The sequence below is a fragment of the Rhamphochromis sp. 'chilingali' genome (genome assembly GCF_963969265.1).
Source record: "Rhamphochromis sp. 'chilingali' genome assembly, chromosome: 19".
In the NCBI taxonomy this organism is placed as follows: Eukaryota; Metazoa; Chordata; class Actinopteri; order Cichliformes; family Cichlidae; genus Rhamphochromis; species Rhamphochromis sp. 'chilingali'.
In genome coordinates this window covers 19,698,745-19,719,308 of record NC_137946.1, presented here as the reverse complement: position 1 = coordinate 19,719,308, position 20,564 = coordinate 19,698,745, and the positions used below count along the sequence as shown (strand labels likewise).

The 20,564-nt window shown below is 41.2% G+C and overlaps 2 protein-coding genes across 2 annotated transcripts; both read left to right on the top strand.

Moving 5' to 3' along the window:
* The first annotated feature begins 795 nt into the window (after window positions 1-795).
* Window positions 796-7,169, top strand: sumf2 (sulfatase modifying factor 2). The gene is made up of 9 exons (XM_080867359.1): window positions 796-994; window positions 1,083-1,230; window positions 1,311-1,425; window positions 1,684-1,728; window positions 2,221-2,371; window positions 2,633-2,688; window positions 3,637-3,721; window positions 3,910-4,051; window positions 4,149-7,169. The coding sequence occupies exons 1-9, from the start codon at window positions 952-954 to the stop codon at window positions 4,249-4,251; spliced, it is 888 nt and encodes a 295-aa protein (XP_080723485.1). The 5' UTR covers window positions 796-951; the 3' UTR covers window positions 4,252-7,169.
* A 1,842-nt stretch (window positions 7,170-9,011) lies between these two features.
* On the top strand, window positions 9,012-16,624 carry bicdl2l (bicaudal-D-related protein 2-like). The gene is made up of 7 exons (XM_080866962.1): window positions 9,012-9,096; window positions 9,241-9,776; window positions 10,370-10,489; window positions 10,582-10,740; window positions 11,716-11,798; window positions 11,932-12,052; window positions 16,215-16,624. The coding sequence occupies exons 2-7, from the start codon at window positions 9,249-9,251 to the stop codon at window positions 16,566-16,568; spliced, it is 1,365 nt and encodes a 454-aa protein (XP_080723088.1). The 5' UTR covers window positions 9,012-9,096; window positions 9,241-9,248; the 3' UTR covers window positions 16,569-16,624.
* The last annotated feature ends 3,940 nt before the right edge of the window (window positions 16,625-20,564 follow it).

Here is a 20,564-nt window from a genome sequence, read left to right as displayed (position 1 = left end):
TCCATCTCCTCTTATCTCTCCCCTTAGCATCCTTCCTGTCACACTGATCCTCTGCATGTGTCCTTTGTGTGCTTCCTCTTGCACTTTTCTACTGTTGTAAATAAGCTCTAGTTTCTAAAGAGTTTTCACGACACACCAAATCAAAACGCAAACACTTCTGAACTTTCTGTATTCACCTGCCTTTTGACATCAAAATGAAGGCTTCACAATAAATGCATCCCAGCAAAAGACCCCAATGAGTAAAACGTCATTGCTCACAAACATTGGGAGATCCCTGAGTTCTTGTAACATTAAAAAAAGTCTATATAATTAAGACATTTTAATTAAAAAGTAAATATGCTTAATAAAGCAGCAGTTCTCAAATTCACATTAAAAAATAGCAAATATCAGATATGTTAGTGGTTCAGTATAACAGAAGTCAAGTGGACAGTGCAGCGCATTAAAAGTGGTGTAATGTGTACTTGGGGTGTTGGGCTGAAATAGCCTATTAACACCAGAGAGCAGATGTACTTGAGAATTGAGAAAGGGTTACACAGATGTGCTGCATGGGAGTAAAACATAACCTGTAACTGTAATTGAGAAGCTGAATCAGTCAGATAGGGTTGAGTACGATTTATATTACACCAGCGCAGAGCATCGGTGTTTACGTCTTACTCGAAATATTTTCCAATGTAATACTCTTCCTGTTATTATTATTATTATTATTATTATTAACAATATTAATATTATTCTCAATATTATTAAACTACAAAGCTTTGAGAAAGAGGAAGTATCGCGTGAATTTGAAAAAACGGACGGAACCGATTTTGAGGTGCAACGGTGAAATCTGTCCGATAGAAACGACTAAAAAATGAAATTGAACTTTGAGAAGTTCTCCATTTGAACGTGGTTAAACGTTTAACGTGTATATTTTTGTTTAGACGTGGTTTCAAACCAGTTTTAGCAAAGACGATGGTATTCTGGATGTTTGCTGTGTTTTTACTGACAGGGGCCGGTAAGAGGACTCTTTCTTTCATTTCTGAATTTAACAAAAACATTAACACTTAAATAAATACCCATCGAGGCATGTTTGTTCCTGGCAGCCGCGGAGGAAATGGTGAACATCCCGGGAGGAAAGATGTCAATGGGAACCAGTGCACCCGATGGGAGAGACGGAGAGTCTCCCACCAAGGAGGTCGAGCTTCAGCCTTTTGAAATAGACAGACACCCCGTCACAAACGCCGATTTCAGGTAAATAAGATCTACATTGAAATGAATTAAGGCAGAACTAATGCACTGAAGTCGGTGACTTGTTCATTTATTTGCCACAGAGACTTTGTGAGAGCCCAGAAGTACAAAACTGAAGCCGAGACGTTTGGCTGGAGTTTCGTGTTTCAGGACTTCGTGTCAGAAGAGCTGAAGAGCAAAGTCACTCAGAGAATTGAGGTGCCGAGTTATTTTTCTCTGATTAATAGATCAGATTACCAGCTAGATTACTTATTTCACAATTTTAAGCATACATCTCAGATATGAAGATTTGCTGTTTTTATATGTCTAACGTTAGTGTTGTTCATAATAATTAATGAAACAATTTGTAGGCATCTCAGCATTTAAAGAGATTCTCCACAATAAATAAAATATATAATGTAGAGCTTCTTACTGTTGTAAACAGCTTCTGACCTATTTCCTCATCTTTTCCATCAGTCTGCTCCGTGGTGGCTGCCTATAGAGCGTGTGTTTTGGAGACAGGTGAGTTGCACATTGTGAGTTTGTTCCTATGTTTTTGACAGTTTTTGTTTACACTCACTTATAACATTTTATTAGGTAAACCATGCGAGTACTGAGTCAGACCCCTATTCCTTAAGCACTGCTGAATTATTTGTGGCACAGATACAAGAAGGTGCTGGAAACATTCCTAGATACTTCGATCCATGTTGACAGGACAGCATCACACAGCCGCTGCAGATCATCAGCTGCACATCCACAATGCAACTCTTCTGTTGCGTCCACATCCCAAATGTGCTTTATCGTAAATCGACACTTATCAAACCAAACCGCATTTTTCCAGTCTTCTGTTGTCTAACTTTTGCTTTGTTGAGCCCGACCAAATTGTAGTCTCAGTTTCAGTATTCAGAGGTGTTTTTCTTTACACATTTGTTGTAACGAGTGGTTGGTAGAATTATTGTTGCCTTCCTGCCATGCCTACTTTTTTGCCACGCACGTTGACCCTCTACTGTTCAGCCTTCAGGGCCTGGTTCGGGGATTCGAGATCGTCTGGACTTTCCAGTGGTTCAGGTGAGCTGGAATGACGCCCAGGCCTTCTGCAGCTGGAAAAGCAAGAGACTGCCCACGGAGGAGGAGTGGGAGTGGGCTGCACGTGGGGGGCTGCAAGGTATAATGTTTACTGCTATTATAGTCGAGTTTTTGACTTTCACTTCCAGCTGACAACATTTAAGTCGCACACAGTGATGTTTCTGCTCAGCAGCTCCTTTGTTATTGTCTCGACAGAGGAACCCAAAACTGCTTTTGTGTTTCAGATTCAGTCAAGTCTTTGTGAAAAATCAGGAAACTAGTTTGAATAATGGACTTTTTCACAAAACTGAAATATAATTTTATTGTTCATCTAATCTCTTTCCTGGCTGTTATGCTGCAGGTCGGACCTACCCATGGGGAAACAAGTTCCAGGCCAACAGAACCAACCTGTGGCAGGTCAGCATGTTGCAGTCATGGTTAGGTCATCATTAGGTCATTAGTATTGTTCTCATGGGAGGCTCTGATTAGGTTTTCACTAATGCTTCTTTAGCCACTGACATTATGTTTTTGTCTTTGTTATTAAGTAAATATATATTGTATATCTGAATACAGAAAAAACCCTCTGTGTTTATGTAAAACAATGTTTTACACTCGCATGTTTTGTTACTGAGGAACAAAACATGCGACTATATTTTAAATTTGTATGGATCCAGAGTTGGGGAGATTAATTTTTGTTGCTAAGACAAGACCAGTGTTGGTCAAGCTTCTTGAAAATAGTAATTAGTTACTAATTACTGATTACTTCTCCAAGAAAGTAATCCCGTTAACTTTACTGATTACTTCTTTTCAAAAGTAGTTGGTTACTTTATTACTTAAGTTACTTTAAAAAACATGATACACAACTTGAATACGTTACAAATACGTTATAAAGCTGTATAGGATCCGGGGGCTTCTCTGTGAATTCAACATTCCTGTGGCAGCTTGCCAGGTGCTTGCTCAGATTTAAAGTTAAAGTTTTTGCAGTAGAAAGACGTTTTCTTCCCACGCAAAGAGTACTGTGGACGCCACATGGTCGTACTCAGTACTCAGCCGCAGTCCATGTCATCTGTTGTTGATTGACACACGTCTGTTGCTGCCACGGACGTCGCACGCTCGTACGTCATTGTCATAAGACACTCTCACAAACAAAATAATGGTTTAGTAACGCAGTAATGTAGCCTGCTTACGGGTAAGTAGCAGTAATCTAATTACTTTACTCTTTACTTGAAAAAAGTAATCGGATTACGCTTTACTGCCCATCTGTGACTAAGACTCATGTAATTCTTCACTTACTGTATTGTGAGTCTGGACAAACATGGATTTAAAGTGTGGTATTGTGGTAATTCTAGCTTTCGTGTATTTTAGGGATCTTTCCCAGATGGAGACACTGCAGAGGATGGATACCACGGCATCTCTCCTGTTACAGCATACCCTCCCCAGAATAGCTATGGTAATCTTGTTTTAACACACATGTTATCAGCATGATGAAAGAGCTGATTGGTAGCTAAGATGTTTAAGAGGAATATTAACTGTGCATTAAGACTTTACATTTGTGTTTTGAGCTTTTGGAAACATTTGATTTTTCTTCTCACATTTTATGTTGTGAACATTAACACATAATGACAAATCTTCCTCCAGGACTGTATGACATGATGGGAAATACATGGGAGTGGACATCCACACGCTTTTCAGCAGCGAGGCCGATGTACGTGCTGCGCGGTGCCTCCTGGATCGACACAGTGGACGGTTCAGCTAATCACAAGGCTCGAATCACAACCAGGTGAGTTTCTGAGGTAAAAAAACAAAAACAAAAGATAACGTATGTTCAGACCCACCGATTTAATCTTGAGTAAGGCTTACAACTGTGCATCCTGCAGGATGGGCAACACTCCCGACTCTGCTTCTGACAACCTTGGATTCAGATGTGCTGCCAGTGATGGACAGAAGGGCAGGAAGAAAAAAGAAAAAGCAGAACTATAGCCTCAGAGGACAGCAGTGTGGATTTGAGCCAGCAGTGAACAGCCTTTAATAATAAATGTGATGACTTTAAAGTTTACAACAAGATGGAAGCAAAGGACTAAATAAAAATGAGGAAGAAATTCACATTAAACGTGAAGCTAACTATATTTCTCCTGTGGAGAATTTCATAAAGAATAAAGGAAATCTACCATTATGAAACATTTAATAAAAAATACTTTTTAAAATGATGAAAAAAATAATTTATTGCTATTTTCCAAGAACTTTCTGTTTACCTGTAACAGTAACATCATGCCAGATGCTAAATGATTACACCATGCATTTGCTACTTTGCCTTTAGAGGTCGCCACAGGAGATAAATCTGCCTCCATCTCACCCTATCCCTCACATCTCTCTAAATCTATGAATCTCCCGTCTGGTCTTCCTCTTTTCTTCCTGCCTGTCACCTCCATCTTCAACATTCTTTGTCCAATATATCCACTATTCCTCTTCTGTAAATGTCCAAGCTTGTTATCCTTGCCTCTCAAACCTTTGGCTCCCAAGACACTCAACCTGAGCTCTGATGTACACATTTCTAATCTTGTCGATTCTGGACACTTCCAACATCAATCTAAAATTCTTCAGCTCTCTCAAAACTACTTCCTTCTTTCTAGGCTGGACTGTTGAAATTCCTCGTTTTGCAACCTTGCAGTGTGAGTACTGCGAGATCATGTTTCTCCCCCGTTAGCTTCTCTTCAGTGGATCCCTGTGAATTCCTGAATTTATTCCACATTTATTCTCAAAAGACCTCATTGTACTATATAATCCCCACGGAGCACTGCTGTTTGTGCTCCCTCTGTGCCCCTCTTTTCTCTTTCTCCTCACTGGTCACAGCACATGGCTGCCCATCCCGGAGCTGTTTCTGCTGCATAGTGCAGGCTTAACTAAAGAGACTTGGTTACATGCCTCTGAACATATCCAGTGAAATGAACAAGTGGGGCACTCTTTGCCAGCATTGGTAGTCTTCCTTCCATGTGGTGGGATGTGTCTTTTGTTGAGCATTTCTATGTGACTGGGTAGTAAATTGGTCCGTTTGTTCAGTCTAGGCTTCTCTAATCCTGTCCTTGGCTTTCTGTTTACTTTCCCATAGTGAGGGTCTGACTGATTGGGCTCATTCTGCTAAACAGACCAGAAATGCTTTGAAAAACTCCACTTTGGTTAAATACAGTAACAGTATAAAGCCATGACCTCTGACTTTGTGATGAAGTGTCTTAGCCCTGACCAAAGAATCAGTTTGAGTCCTGGTTATTCTAATAATCTAATGATATAAAATGGACAAACTGTTATCAAACAGCTTGTGCAGAGGTTGTTTTAAGCTGCATTTCTTGAGGAGGAGAGCAAAGTTAGAGGCAGATGTTAGGATGTCTTGTTACCAAATTCTGAATGACTTTGCAGAAAGTTTTTTTTTTTTTTAATCTTCCTGGTTAAGAACAGGCTAAATGTCTGTATTAATACCAAAGACCTGGGAGGTCCTTGATTCATTCAGTTGAGGAAAAACAAAAGGTGCTGTACAGTCTGGTATTTGTGCTCCACAAGGCTCCACCCCCTTTATTGAACCTTACCAAAACAGTGAGAATAACTCCAAAATACAGAACAGAGTTAAATGTGTTTCTTTGCTTACTGACTTTCTTTCTGATTGGAACATAATTACACAAGACAAAAATTAAACGCGCAACACTGCTGACATTTTAAAATTGTTTCACTGGAAATACAACAGGGACCGCCCTGCAAATGAATGCATATGAATAGCCTCACATTGTCACAGACCACCTCCACAGGTATTGTCTGACGATGCAGCTTCTTGGAATGCGTTATAATGTGAAGCAATTGTGCACAAATATTTCTGGAGCATGGTGAAGTTTTATTGAATATTTTTGCTTTGATATCAGAACGCAAAGTCATGGGATTATTTCATATACATTAAATACATAATATTAAAAAAATAGAATTGAAAAATCTAAATCTGACATATGTATCAGGGCTCAGGAGGACTTCATTAATAAACGTGGTGACAAAACTTGTTACATCAGTTACAAACAGCAGAAAGCATTCAAAACTTAGTAAATAGCTCTAATTTTCTAAAGCTCAATGAGGATAAAACTGAGATCCTCCTTATTGGCACCAAATCCAACCTTTTGAAGTTGAACCATTTCTCACTCACTATTGATAACTCCACAGTTTTCCCTTCTCCTCGGGTTAAGAGCCTTGGTGTCATCCTAGACAGTTCACTTTCCTATAAATCTCACATCTATAATCTCACCCGTTCTGCCTATTTCCATCTGCCCAACATAAACAGATTACGTCCTTCGCATTCCACCCAGTTTCCGTCCATTCTTGTCCACAGTCTCGTTACATCCCGTATTGACTACTGCAATTCTCATTTGCATGGTCTCCCCCATAAACCCTCCATAAGCTTCAACTGTTTCAGGACTCTGCTGCTCGCATTATCACCAGAACCCCCTCCTACCAGCACATCACCCCTTTTCTTCAGGAACTTCACAGGCTCCCAGTAAAATTCCGGATAATATTCAAACTTCTTCTGCTCACCTTCAAGGCCATTCATAACCTTGCACCTCCTTACCTGTCTGACCTGTTAAGCACTATCTCTTCTGCCCACTCACTTCAATCTTCTTCTTCTATCCAGCTCGCTGTGCCCTCTTTCCGCCTCAGCACCATGGGAAGCAGAGCTTTTAGCTGCTCTGCTCCCAGGCTGTGGAACTCTTTACCCCCAGTTTAAATCTCAACTCAAAACCCATCTGCTCAAATGTGCATTTTCACTGTGAACCCACTGTTTGTTCATTTTATCTTGTGTCTTGAAAGGCAACTTCATAATTAAAATTTATTATTATTATTATTATTGAATAATAATAAGCTGTTCTTAATTCTTTACTCTTTTTGTTTCTGTTTGTGAGAATTAAGCCACATAAAGAGTTAATTAGAAAGCTTTAAATGTGCTGAGGTGCTTTTGATCTGGAGATCAAAAATGCTAAGCTAAGATAACCAATAGCTAGCTGCAACAGGCTCATAGACGGGACTATATGCAGATGGCCTTACAGCTTCTACAGGAAGCAAGTGGATAAGCAGCAGCCAGGTGCTGCTTATCAAATTTACTCGATTAACTAAGTAGGTGTGTGTTAGCTTAATGCTACAATCTTCTTAGGAGTAGATTTCCTAGCAAATTGACCACAAGATCAGACAATGCAATACTCCGAGATGATACGCAAAAGCAAAGTGCGCTCATCTCAGACTCTACAGGCCTCAGTTAGCATGTTAAATGTTAAGTCCAAGACAGTACAATAAGAAAAATACTGAGCATACATGGCCTGTTTGGAAGGGTTTCCAACCAAATAGAAGATGGGAACACAGCTTAGGTTTGCATTGTTGCATATGAACAAAAGGAAAAATGTCCTTTGAACAGACAAGGTGAAACTGGAGATATGTGACGTAATGGACAAACGCAGCACATTAGCAGAAACATCTAGTAAAAGCTGTCAAGCACAGTGGAGGAGGGGTGATGGTTTGGGCTTGTTTTGCAGCCACAGGCCTAGTCCTCTATATACCAAAGATTCAAATGTGAAGCTGTCCATCCAACAGCTCAAGCTAGGTTGTATGGTCATGCAACAGGACATTGATCCCAAACACAGCAACAAATCTACACCAGAATGACTGAAAAAGAAAGGAGGAAATGTTGAAGCACATGATTGAAATGCTGTGCATAATGAAATGCCCACAAACCTCAATGAACTGAAACAACATTAGTAAAAAAGTGAGCCAAAATTCCTCCACATCGTTCTACAGGATTGTAGATAATAGGGTGTATTTAGTTTCTAGCGTGACTGAATGCAGTCCTGTGAAAACTTTCTGTGTCAGATATATCTGATTAAAACTCTGAGGCATAAATAAAGTTAAACAACATTTGTTCAGATAGGTATGTGCCTCAGTCTGTCATTCTACTGACTTTGATTAGCCACAATAAAGTAGTTGTATACTGCAAAAAAAGAAAAAAGGTAATTAAGGCAAATTACAAGATTAATTGTGGCACTGACGGGTAAAAAAGCAGAAGCACCTCAAAACAGTGAAATAGAGATGTCTGATTCCATATTTAAGAGAATTTGTTTTAAAAAAAAAAGTGGGCCTATCTAGCTGAATATTTAATTTAGAGGCGACCTACTTCTTGCTCAAAACAGCCTTGGCTTAGTGGGAAAAACACAATCAAGAACCACTTCCTTGCTGCATCTTGGTGAATCGCATAACCATGTGAACTGTAATGGAAACAGCTTTTTTTAAATGCACATAACTGATGATGATCATTTTTTTCCTTCAGTCACTTACTGATTCATCTTTGCACAGGCATGTGGGAGGTTTGTCACAGAATCCGTTTTACCTCAGATATCAGGAATGACTCTAACTGGTGTTTTCCCCAAAGTCTTTCAGTACCAAAAATAAATCAGGGACTTATCAGAAGTGTGATTTTTCACAAGCAAACATTCACTTCCGCTGATGCTGTTGTGTAATTTATTTTCACCTCTGTTTACTGGCCTACTCCTAGTAGCTATGTTCTATGTATGTGTGACTTTCTTGATAAAGGAAGAGTTTAAATAAAGTTTCATGCGTCAGGTTTGAATAACTAGATTGTATCAGAAGCCCTCCTCCCATTTGTCTCCCTGCTGCTGTGGTATGTTTGCACGTCATGTTTTTGTAGCGGCAGAAAAAGGAGGAAGAAAGCTCAGACGGGCCACTTGAAGCCACAGCCTCCGCTGACATCACATCGTGTCATATCATGCCCCAGTGAAGACGCACACAGTTCAGGTAAAACAAGTTTAATGACATTCTATTTGTCATCCTCACTCCACCTTGTTTTATGGACTTCCTCTTGCTTTCCTGAGTTTGTTTTTACCTGGCGCTGTCTGCAGATGGTTTAACTGAGCCCACTTCTGCCTGTGACTTCCACAGAGCCGGCCATGGATTTCAGTCAGCCTTTTTCAGTCCTCAATGAGAAGCTGAGACCTCGAGTCACCACCAGCGAGCAACTCTACTCCTCTCTGAACAGGTTGGAGGACAGACAGCTGGGCTCGCTCAGGAACAAATATACTTATTACCGAGCAATGGTTTTGCCAAGAGAACCTGAACCAAATGCCACAACAAAGACAGACGATCCAGAAGAGTCTGTAGACGAGACAGAGAAAGATTACTCTAAAGGAAACACTGCCAGTCTGCTGGCTGGTAAAAACACATGCCTCATTAACGAATTGAATTTGAACGATATCAGCGAAGATGAGCTGGGTGACGACGAAAGCACCTCACAGTCTGACGAGAAAGACAGCGTGGGTGAGGTGGCCTCAGAGGAAACAAGGGACTCTGAAGGGTCAGGATCCAATGAAAACACAAACTCTTTCCAGAGGAACTACCTAGACGGGACCCTACCAGACCTGCTAAACAGTGGCAAGCCGCTCAGAAGACGCAGAACACTGGGACACTACTCAGACACGGTAACGCCAAGATAGTCTTTTTAATATTCACGTGTGTAAAAACCACAAATATTTTAAAGCACCAGCGCTTGAACTGAGATCTGTTTGAAGAGGATTGTCAAACATGAAACCTGTAAAACAGGGAGGAGGCTGATTGAACTGTTGCTTAGCAGTGTATCAAAGGGTACAAACACACAAAGCGCACAGAGTCCTGCCATGCAAACATAATGAAGTAGAATAAAAACACGTTTGATGCTCTGCTGTCAGAGTGCAGTAAACCTCAGTTTCCAGTGACAATGAATGATTTTGGACACATGTTAACAGCACTTATTAGTCCTATATCTCTGATATCTGTGTGTACGCACACTTCCAGGATTGCATTCATGTGTGAAGACGTGAACGTCATCAAACAGTTTAGTGTTGGATGACCTCTCAACTAGTATGACTGGATTTTTTATCTGTTGTTTCACTCGAGATTGTAGATTAGCAGTTTCTGTTCAGATTGTGTAAAAAATGTCATGAAGTAGGAGCTTTTGAGTGCAGGCTTTGATTTACTTTCACAGCAAGAGAAACTAAACATTTTCTGATGGGATATTAAATTATGGTGTTTGTAGCTTAAAGAAGTACGGCGAGAAGTGGAGCTGTCCCGCAGACGAAGTATCAAGCTGAAGGCCCAGGTGGACAAACTGCAGGAAAACAGAGAAGGAGAGGGCTGGAGTCAACACAAAGATCGGGTACAGTTTACCACAACACAGTACTATGGTATACATCCGCAGAGCTCTGGAGGTTTAAAAAAAAATTTCTTTTCCGTTGATTTTTATTCCAGGTCACAGAGGAAGTTTTGTCTATTCTGAGGCTGCTGCACCCGCTGACAGAGCCAGAGTCCAGCCAGATCGAGCCGTCCGATGGGGAAAACCGCCTGGACGCCGCTCTGGGCCAGCTGCAGAACGTGGCCCGCAAACTGGCAATCAGCCACACCAAACAGGTCAGAGTAAATAAAGCTCGTCAGCACTTCTATTTCTCTGACGTCTTTGTTTGAGCTGGTTTCAGTGGACACGTTACTCAGACGAGTGTTTTTATGCTAGCAGAAGGTCAAAGGTGACAAATGATTGAAATGGAAATTTTAGTTTCAGTGAGCAAAATTATTAGTTGATCCCTCGCTGAATTCGTTAGTCAAATCAATTTATAACGTTTATGTAATGTGTGTTTTTTGGGATGCTTCTCTGTCTTTCACCATTAAAATGAAATTACTATAAAAATTAGTGATTGCTCATTTCTTTGTACGTGAGCAAACTAAAAAATTCAGCAAGATATCAAATATTTATTTGCTCCATTGTATAACCTTAAACATTAGTGATTATATAGTCTTTAGACCACTGGGCACTCCTGGTATTAACGTGACTTCAAAAGAAGCATTAATACATTTTTGTAGTGCTTTTGTTGGTTTTTGGCTAACAATGGGCCTTTTGGGGAGTCAGTAAACAGGAAATTATAGAGTAAAGGCAAAATTGTGTATTATACTTAAGAAAATGGGCCACAGTAAATAAAACAAACATCCTAACACGAGTAATTTTTCTTTGACTCTGGCTAACACCACAAAAATCCTCTAAGCATTAGCCCCGAGGCTTGTACACAGATACTAACGCTCACGCTGAGGGCATCTCTGTCTCCTCCTGATGAAACATCGTCATTGTTTGCCTCAGAAAAAAACATCATTAATTCCTCCACCCATGTGCTAAGCTCAGGTATGCAGTCGAACAAGTTTACAAGTAACACCATCAGCAAGTCTTTCTGGAGTTTGCTTTGTGAGATGTTTACAGAAACTTTCAAGGTGTGGAACTAAGGTAGAGGCCAGATTTCAGCTGATAAGAGAGACTAAAGTTAGTGAGATTAAATGTGGAAAATGTTAGGTAATGGAAAGAAAGATAACGCTGCCATGTTTGCCTGTTTGTCCATCCAGGAGTCCAAACCTGGAGGAAAGGTGGCAGAAGACAGTGCAATTCTCCAGCAGGCGCTGCGGGACAGAGATGAGGCCATAGAAAAGTGAGCACATACACAGTCACACTCCTCTAAAGAGCAAAATAATCGAAATGTAAGAGGGGGGAAAAAAGAGGGAAGCTGACTGTACTGCATCTATTTTTGTGGAGTGTGTCATTCTTTCTGTTCTTCTGTGCAGGAAAAAGGCGATGGAGGCCGAGCTGCTGCGGAGTAAGACGGAGATGATGACGCTGAACAACCACCTGCTGGAAGCTGCACAGAAACGTCTGGAACTGTCGCTGGAGCTCGAGGCCTGGAAGGTAAACCTGAGATGAGTTTAATGTTTAACAGAGACAACACAAGGGTGTGCTTCTCTGGGCAAACACTCAACCGAGATCTATAATCTGAGCACACTGGGCTTTACTGAGGAAAAGAGAGCTGGTGGGAAGACACTCAAAGGAGTGGGGGAAAGTAGGACACACGCACGCACACATACTTTCACAACCTGGTTTCGTGTTCAGCCAATAAAAACACACACCAGACTGCAATTAAAACTCTCTTGTATTGAATTCAGCACGCCATCACGTGCAGGCGTTAATGCCAGCGGCTGTTCTGGCACTTTGGCTTATGGCCCACATCTTCATCTTCCGAGCACCTGACTGCTACAGCGTTAAACTGAAATGACACGGTATGCTCTTTAATGTTGAGAGCAGCAGCATCTGTTTCAGGTGTACCTGAAACCTCAAGTCATTTCACGTAAACTGCATGAAAGATGGAAGACTTATGTTTGCATAGTTTAGAAGAAAAAATGTGGTTTTAATGCATCACACATCTGTGAGTAATTGAAACAAAACATCAAAACCTTACTGTCACTGTCAGTGTTCATCTCACTCCGATGCATCTCAGGATAGGATGTGAATCTCATTTAAGTGTGTTTCTGGCTTTCTGTAAAATATCAAAAGCCTACCCATTCATTATATCTTAGATTTCTTTGTGTTTAGACCTTCGTTAGCGCCATTTTCCTAGAATTTCTTAATTGTTGGCTTTTATTTGTGTAGTTTTAGTGATCCTTTTATCTGTATGTCTTTATGCAGTCTGCTAAGTCACACAGTGGGACTCCACTGTTTATTTTGGGTTAATCCTAAGGACCATACAGTAAATGTTTTTAATGTTACAACCTTTTTACAAGATAAAGATGAACGTGGAATCAACGCTGGTATAAAAATACTGTCATCCCTTAAAGCCTTTATGCACTGAACAAGCTGTTAAAAACAACAACACACACACCGAACACGTTGCGATTTTGTGAAAAATTCGTCCTCAAAAGATGCACTTTGAAAAAACAGAGGTCAACATCAGGAAATGTGGAGCTGGTCTTGATGTTTCTAAACAAGAAAAGGAAGCGCTGTGGTGCTGAAAGTGGATCGCGGCTGCTTTCGTACATATTTCAGGATGTCAGTGTGGCAGTTTGAGCTTTGTTGGCAGAGTTGGGATCAAATAATTTCAGGGAGCTCATTTACTTGGAGCTGTCTAGCTGTGTGTCTGAGGTAAAATAGTCTATATAATCTATATTCCTTATTGGTGCGCGTTTTGAGGTGCACTCGTAGCCAAATCCAATGGTCTGATTGGTCAGATCTGTTTCATCCCTGTGGGAAAAACAATTGGAAAATTTAAGTTTATGACAAAAATAAAAAAAATGCTGTAAGAGAAGTGTCCAAAAAATATTTTTACACACAAATTTTGCACATTCGCTGTTTAAGGAGAGATTATTGGGAAGAACTCAACATGATGTTTGGTGATTAGACTTTGATGACCCCTCATAAGTATAGTGGTATCTGTGTTTTTAAAAAAATGAAATAAAGTTTGAATGATAGAGTGACACGAGCAGCTCGGAGAAAGATAAATGATTGGACTAGAGCGATGATGTCAGCATTGAGTTTTACAGTGTGGGAAAGAGGAAATATTGTAAAGCGTAGACTTGTAGTGGCAAGGCCTGGGGCGTCTGTATCCAGTAAGGGTCCTAAGGCTAGACCCCCTATGCTATGCGAGCCTACCGCAGACAGGTCCACGTCAGGTGTTGAGGAACCAGGGCACCCTGACGACAAGTGGGCTACTGGAACAAGAAGGCATCGGTGGGCAAGAGACGAAAACAGGGCGTTGTTGGAATGCTATTACGCAAGTAACCCCGGCGGAAGGGGCTACATGAATAGGATGAGGGACCTATGGATTCTTCGATACCCAACATTCGAAAGAAGGGACTGCTCTCACAGCTAGAGATTGACGAGGTACAACACAAATGCTACGGCAAGGAGGAGTCAGGACGCCAGGTCAGGGGGGCGATATCATCACCCCCACCCGAGATTGGGTACATAGCCCCAAGTGCGATAGGAGAAGGATCGTTGAGTGCGAGAGGAACTGACCTGAAAAATAGGATCATGGCCAAGCTTGAAACCTGGATCCCCCGTAGCCGGTTACCAAGATTACGTGAAGTACCCTCAGAAGGTCTGCTAGATGATGTTAATGCAGCACTACGGGCAATACCTACAACCACGATTACCGACACTAACAAGCTGATCTACAATACGGCAGCAGTGATCAGTGAGATGCTTGGCTACAAGTTGAACAGCCACAAGGGGCAGTACCCTCCATGGAGAAGGAGGCTAGAGGGCAAGATCAAAGTAGCACGGAGGGAGGTTAGCCAACTAACGGAGTTGCAGAAAGGTGCGACAAATAAGGTGCCTAAGAAATACAGCAAGCTGTCCATACCTGAGGCCTTGGAAACTGCCAAGCAAAGACTCACAGCCTTGGCCAGCCGCTTGAGGAGGTACACCAGAGAGATAGAAGGCAGGAGAATAAACCAGCTGTTCTCCACAGAACCAGCAAAGGTGTACTCTCAGTGGCAAGGGAACAATAAGAGAACAGCACCACCAAGGCTGGAGACGGAGCAATACTGGAAGAGCATATGAGGGCAGACCACAGCGACCTCCCTGAACAGGGTCCAGTAACCATCACAGTGGCAGATATCCAAGAAAGGGTCTCCAGTATGAAGAGTTGGACAGCACCAGGGCCCGACATGGTTCACGCCTACTGGCTGAAGAAGCTGACTGCACTCCACGAGCGTCTGGCAGCACAAATGAACCAGCTGCTAGTTAACGAGATACACCCGGAATGGCTAACTGAAGGCCGGACGGTCCTGATCCCCAAGGACCCCAAGAAGGGACCGGTCCCCTCCAACTACCGACCAATAACCTGCCTCAGTACTACATGGAAGCTCCTGTCAGGCATCATATCGGCTAAGATGAACAGGCACATGGGTCAATACATGAGCGGGACACAGAAAGGAATTGGCAAGAATACCAGAGGCGCAAAACACCAGCTACTGGTAGACAGAACAATCAGCCGAGACTGCAAGACCAGACTGACCAACCTGTGCACTGCCTGGATTGATTACAAGAAGGCCTATGACTCAATGCCCCACAGCTGGATACTGGAATGCCTAGAATTGTACAAGATCAATGGGACCCTAAGAGCCTTCATCAGGAACTCAATGGGGATGTGGCGTACAACACTAGAGGCCAAGCCCATAGCACAAGTCACCATCAAGTGCGGGATCTACCAAGGAGATGCTCTGTCCCCACTGCTGTTCTGCATAGGCCTGAACCCCCTCAGTGAGATCAATTTCCATTAAACTCCAAGATAGTTTGCACCTGTGGGACAAATTCAAGTGTTATTGAGTTCCTGACCAGATATGCCGCCTTTGGTTTGGTCATCTTTGGACTCAACGCTAATACAATATTCAGATTGGTCTAATAGTCATTACGGATAAGGTAAGGTCAAAGAGCAACCATCACTAAAGCTGATGGTTGCTCAGAACCGGACTTCCTTGGAGGAATCTAAAAAGCAATAACAGCAACTCTGGGGGTGATCCAGGGGTGGATAAAGGCCAAATTTAATGTAGTTATGTTTTTTGCTTTATTAGACAGATTCACAGTATGCATGCATTATGTGTGAGCACTTATTAGTGGGGTAATTGTGATATAAAAACATGAAAAGCCCTGAATCTGTCTCTATGGCCTTCCCTTAATGCATTTCTGTACAGCCTCTTATTCAGTCAGTATACATGCATCGCTCTGAAAGCAGCTGCAGAAAAGGCATGTGTGACACAGATGTCACACTCTAATGTTATAAAACTGGTCAATCAGCATATTTTCTCACTTGTTTCCTACCTTTGCTTAGAGACCAGTCTGTAGATGTGCTTGAATGATTCTAATATGACCACAGCTGTGAATGTCAGAGTGAACTGCCTCTATGTGTTAGCACTGTGTCACACTGGCGACTTGTCAAGTGTCTACTTTGCCTGCCACTGTTATAACAGCTGGGATAGGCCAGTCTCTCCATGATCCTTATATGGGTACGCAGAAGAAAAGGGATGGATGTGCTGTAACGATGTGCTGACATTGTTTTTTCCTTGACTTACCTCAGGAGGACTTTCAGCTGATCCTCCAACAGCAGGTGAAGAGTCAGCAGCAGGCAGAGCAGAACCAGAAGAAGCCCTCTCGCATGGGCATCCTGAGGAGGACGAACAGAACACCCATGCAGCGGCCGACCACCTTCCCTGTGGCTGGAGCCGCCACCCCCGCAAACAGCTCAAACCAAAGCCCCACCTCCAAGTCTGCAGCATCTGCTGCTCTGGCTCCCAAAACGCCCCCTACCAATGGCAGAAGTAGCAACTGGAGGGACAAGCTCAGGATGGGCAAGAGCAGTCGTCAAGGAGACCAGGATTTAGCGAGAGGAAGGGAAGAAGACGATGGCTTTCAGGTCGTATCGCTCGACTGAAGTAGTGATGACTTCGAATGACTTCAAACACTCGTTCTGCTGCAAAACTTTGACGTGTAGCTCTTTAGAATTCCTCCACAATGAAAAACACGCTGCTTTTCGTTGCCCTTTAAGCCTCACTGCGCCGTTTGAAACTAAAAGACTGTTTTCACATTGATCTCCTTCTCTGCTCTTACTTAAAGTCTTAGTTGTTTGGACAGGATGATGTGACAGCTTGTCAGGAAGGCAGCCATAAACAGCTGAAACAAGTGTGATGCGAAAACGCTCCAGAGAACTGGGTCTGGAGTGAATAAAGGGACATCTCTGTTACACTTCTGCAAAGAACAATAATATTGCATATTGCAAATTCTGTTTAAGGAGTTTTTATAAAGTCACTGAACTTTTTCTGTGCAAGAACCATCATGTATTTTTTTTTAAATATCTCAACATACCTGGAGGAGATGTTTCAATATTCTTGGGAAACATATTTTGGATCTTGAATCTAGTGCAATTTATGTATGAAACATAATATGAAGACATTTAATTATTAAATACTGTTAATCTTATTCAGTTTTACAAATGCTGTTGTTGTAAATTAATTAAAATCCTATTCAGTTCTTATGCTGTATAAAAAGCACTCTTGGTGTCCAGCTTCAGTTTATTTTAAGTCCCTTTAAATAATAAACTTTATATGTGGGTTTTGCTTCAAGGCCTGAAAAGTGAATTAGTGTTTTGAACAGCAAAGGTCCACTCCTCTAGATTTTGAATAAAAAGGCTGTGACTGTAAAAATCTGAGGAGCCATTTAATCTCAGCTACCTTTAACATTTCCTGATATTTCTTTGGCAGGGGTGGTGGGGGATGGGGTGCTCTGTCACTACTTTTAAGTCTTACCATGGCAACATGATGCTGATTTGAAATTCTGGTCTCCTAAACTTAGAATTAATTCATTAGAAATTCACAGAAACAGGCGCCTGTTTGTGGAAGCTGCCATGTTGAATCCAGTATCCCAATGCACATCCCGCCTAATATATGTGTCATATATGCAGTATGCCAAAAGCAGAGGAAACAAGAACTTGTAGCCATTTGCGGATGCAAATTTTAATTCATGCCTTCACCTTCAAGATATAAAACTTAATATCTATTCTTTATCTTTATATTTCTGAGAAGAGGAACCTTTCACCAAAGAAATAAAAACATCTTAATAAAATGTTATCCTCTTCCTCCTCCTTACCGCAAGCCTCAGCTCCTGAGCTGAAGTCAGGGCTCTAACACGTGAGTGTTAAAAAAATAAGCAGCGATTACCACGTAGCATTTCCTTAACATTTTACCTTTTTATCATTGTCATCGGACAGTGAGCTTCTCTGACTCATACCAGACTCCTTTTATAAACTTTTACAGCCTCTTACAGAGTAAGTAGATGTGGACAAACCGAGGTAAACAGCATACTGACAGCCTACACTCGCTACAGACAAACAACACTCAAGAGTTGTTTGTTCTACAACGGCCACTGGAGTCAGGATTTTGTGCTTCAACTGGGAGAGGTAAGAAAACAAAACTGTGCAAGCTACTGACATTTAATGGTCAGATTTTACACACCGTACCTTTAAGGAAAAACCTACATGATCTGTGGTGTAGGTTTAAGTAATTGCCTTCCTTGTTAAGTTATGAATTAACTGTGCTTAACCACATTTTTTGGAAAGCTGAGTTCAGGTTTACTAGCCACACCCGGGTCTGTTTACTGTCAGACCTGGTGAGTCAAGAAATCACTTAAAGGTCACAAAACAATCCAGAACATGTAAAGAACTGCAGGACTCACATGCCTCAGTTGAGGTCAGCACTCACAAGTCAGCATTAACCCCCAAAAAGTTGATTCTGTTCATCTGGACGTAGATGAACAGAATCAACTTTTTGGGGTTTTACTTACCTGGATGATTGAGAATGCATCAAGATAAGTCAGCATTAAGAAAGAGTATGGGCAAAAAGTACATCCATGACCAAAAAGAACGCAAAGGCTTATCTCACATTTTCTAAGTAGCATCTTAACGTTTTTGGAAAATATTCAGTGGACTGATGAGACAAAAGCTGAACTTTATGGAAGGTCTGAGTTCTGTTACATATGACATAAAACCACACCAACAATCAGACGTGATGGTGATAGTGTGGTATTGCTGCGTTAGGACCACAACAATTTGCTGTAATTGATGGAAAAATGAATTCTGCTCTCTACCAGAAAGTCCTAAATGAGAATGTCCGAACATCAGGACGTGCCCTGAAGCTCAATTTGGTTATGCAGCAGTACAACGATGCAAAACACATCAGCAAGTCCACCATTGAATGGCTCAAAAAAAACCCAAAAACCTGCAAAATGAAAGTTTTGAATTGATTCAAGTCTGGATGTGAATCAGATTGAGATGTTTTGGCATCACCTTAAACTTCCATAATCGAAAACCTTCCGATTTGGCTGAATGAAAACAATTCTGCAAATAAGATTAGGCCAAAACAAAAGAAATGCAATCAAGCGGTTACAGCAAACACTTGATTGCATTTCTTGGTGCCAAGGGTGAACCTATCAGTTAGTAGGTTTTGGCAGCAATTACTTTCTTACACAGGACCAGGAAGGTTTGGTAGTTAGGTTTAACCGTTTTCCTTAGTCAGTGAAATCATCTTTTAAAAAACTGCATTTTGCATCTACTTAGATGATCTTTTCTAAAATTAAAATTTGTTTAATGATCTGTAACACGTACCCTATTTTTCGGACCATACAGTGCACCACATTATAAGGCGCACTGTCGATGAACGGGTCTGTTTTCATACATAAGGCACATTAAGCAAAACAGTCAGATAAGTCAAACTTTACTCATTTTTCTTGCTTCCTCCACTTCCGTACCATTGATTCATTAATGTTGAATTCTCTCGCAGCTGCTCTATTCCCATGTTGTTGCAGTATATTAATGACTCATATTGTGGATGGATTATCTCAGTTGTCCTCCTGACTAAAGTTTAGTCCGTTTACAGCATCCTGCCATGCGATTGCATTTGTCCCTAACCATCAGGAACCCTCATGTTAACCTTTATCGAGCGAAAAAAACTTAGCGTTCATCCTTCAGCTTTACTGTGCTAATATTATGCTAACATAGCTGTGTCACTAGCGTTCACGTAGCACATCATTCTATACCAGCTAGCCCAACTTCAGTAACCCTACAAACGTCACTGCTGACGTGTTCTGTCTTTATTTATGGTGGAAGTGATAGCAGAGCTGTACTTTTTAATTTTTTCAGAAATCTCTCACTCAGGACATGCTGTCATGTTTAGGTGGAAATTAGTGAGCTAACTGCCCGCTAACTTCTACCTCTGTTAAATTTAATAAATTCTATTTTCATGGATGCCTGGATGTTAAACTTAATTCTTACGTCTAGTAAAGCAGCAACATTATTAAACATTTTATTAAAAATGTTTATTAAAAATATTAAAAATGAAGGAATTTAGACAGTTTTTAACTCTCAGTGATACTGCAGTGTTCGTTTAACTTTGGGACCTGAAGCAGATGGAGTTTTGGACCCGGATTACTCGCGCCTTATGGTATGGAAAATATGGTAAGTGTGACAAGAATTGGGAAGGGGACAAATACTGTTTCACAGCGCTGCATGAACATGTACTGCCCCTTGATTTCTCAGTGAAGTTATTTTCAAGTTGGAAAACGCCAAGACAGCAACAGTGAACTGGCTCAGCTTTGAGGCTCGACACAAACCTTTGAGCGACATCCATCATTTACAGTCTTCTGTTCACTGTCAGCATGTTTGCTTTTTGCAATATGAAAAAGAAAGAAAAATGACCAACTGTTTTTTTTCCTGGTCATTTTATTGTATAATATATTTTCAACAATATATATTACACATATATATGCATCTTCCACACATTTAAAATTTATATACATATATGTCATTATCTAGAATGAATGCCATCATAATGGTAACATATTCAACAAACAGGGATGTATATAGCACAGTAAAGTCACA